Source organism: Carlito syrichta, unplaced genomic scaffold (assembly GCF_000164805.1).
Source record: "Carlito syrichta isolate Samal-C Ts95f unplaced genomic scaffold, Tarsius_syrichta-2.0.1 Scaffold234048, whole genome shotgun sequence".
In the NCBI taxonomy this organism is placed as follows: Eukaryota; Metazoa; Chordata; class Mammalia; order Primates; family Tarsiidae; genus Carlito; species Carlito syrichta.
Window position 1 is genome coordinate 1 of NW_007178144.1, and position 1,452 is coordinate 1,452.

Sequence of the window (1,452 nt, forward strand, 5' to 3'; positions counted from 1 at the left end):
GGGTTCGAGACCAGCCTGGGCAACTTGGCGAGACTTCATTTCAACAATAAATCAAAAAATTAGCCGGGCGTGGTAGTACATGCCTGTAGTTCCAACTACTTGAAAGGCTGAGGCAGAAGGATTGCCCAAGCGCCAGCAGGCTGAGGCTGTGGTGGCCATGAGCATGCCACTGCACTCCAGCCTGGGTGACAGAGTGAGACTCCTACTCAAAAAAAAAAAAAAAAAAGATAAATGCTAGGCACTTGAATTAAAGTTCTATTTTTATTTCTCCATAAAATGTATTAATTCTAGAAAGAGTACACACTTAGAACACAATAATTTTACATGGAATATTATTTTCTCCATTTTACTAAGGCAAATCTACCCAATATACTGGAAATCAAATTCACATTTTTAGCCAAACTAAAATTCCACACCATTTTAGACACTGAAAATAATCAATTTATGAATGTACCTTGTGTTTCCATTGTAAAAGCATCCTTCTCACTGCATATTTTACACATGCATTTAGCAAGGCTAGGGTGACAAATGAAATCAACTGGAACTAAAATCCACAAATCCCTTTCTTTACTAGTTTATTCTTTTTTTTTTTTTTTTTTTTTTTTTTTTTTAAGAGAAGTAGCCTTTATTTCCTTGTTTTACAAATAAAGCTGGCTGAGTTGGTTGCTTTCTGATTAGTCAAAGAGACCAAATCCCATATCCTCATCCGACTCCTCCGACTCTTCCTTGGCTTCAACCTTGGCTGGAGCTGCAAGGGCAGCAGGGGCAGCAGGGGCAGCAGCAGCCACAGGGGCAGCAGCCACAAAGGCAGATGGATCAGCCAAGAAGGCCTTGACCTTTTCAGCAAGTGGGAAGGTGTATTCAGTCTCCACAGACAAAGCCAGGACTCGTTTGTACCCATTGATAATAGAATGGGGTACTGATGCAACAGTGGGATAACCAATCTGCAGACAAACACTGGCAACATTGCGGACACCCTCCAGGAAGCGAGAGTGCAGAGTGTCCTCTGTGATGTCAAGCACTTCAGGGTTGTAGATGCTGCCATTATCGAACACCTGCTGGATGATCAGCCCAAAGGAGAACGGGGAGATGTTCAGCATGTTCAGCAGCGTGGCTTCACTGGCTCCCACTTTGTCTCCAGTCTTAATCAACTGCACATCACTCAGAATTTCAATGGTGCCTCTGGAGATTTTAGTGGTGATACCTAAAGCCTGGAAGAAGGAGGTCTTCTCAGGCCCCAGACCAGTGTTCTGGGCTGGTACAGTGACTTCACATGGGGCAATGGCACCAGCACGGGCAGCAGCTGGCACCTTGTTGGCCAGCAGCATGTCCCGGATCTCAGTGAGGTCCTCCTTGGTGAACACAAAGCCTACATTCCCCCGGATATGAGGCAACAGTTTCTCCAGAGCTGGGTTGTTTTCCAGATGCCCTCGGATGGCCTTGCGCATCATG

The 1,452-nt window shown here is 45.1% G+C and overlaps 1 protein-coding gene across 1 annotated transcript; it reads right to left on the reverse strand.

Annotated features, from left to right (window-relative positions):
• Positions 1-632: 632 nt before the first annotated feature.
• Positions 633-1,446, reverse strand: LOC103253500 (60S acidic ribosomal protein P0-like). Its single transcript, XM_021709452.1, has 2 exons — positions 808-1,446; positions 633-777 (listed from the first exon to the last, which is right to left on the reverse strand). The coding sequence occupies exons 1-2, from the start codon at positions 1,326-1,328 to the stop codon at positions 675-677; spliced, it is 624 nt and encodes a 207-aa protein (XP_021565127.1). The 5' UTR covers positions 1,329-1,446; the 3' UTR covers positions 633-674.
• Between the last annotated feature and the right edge of the window lie 6 nt (positions 1,447-1,452).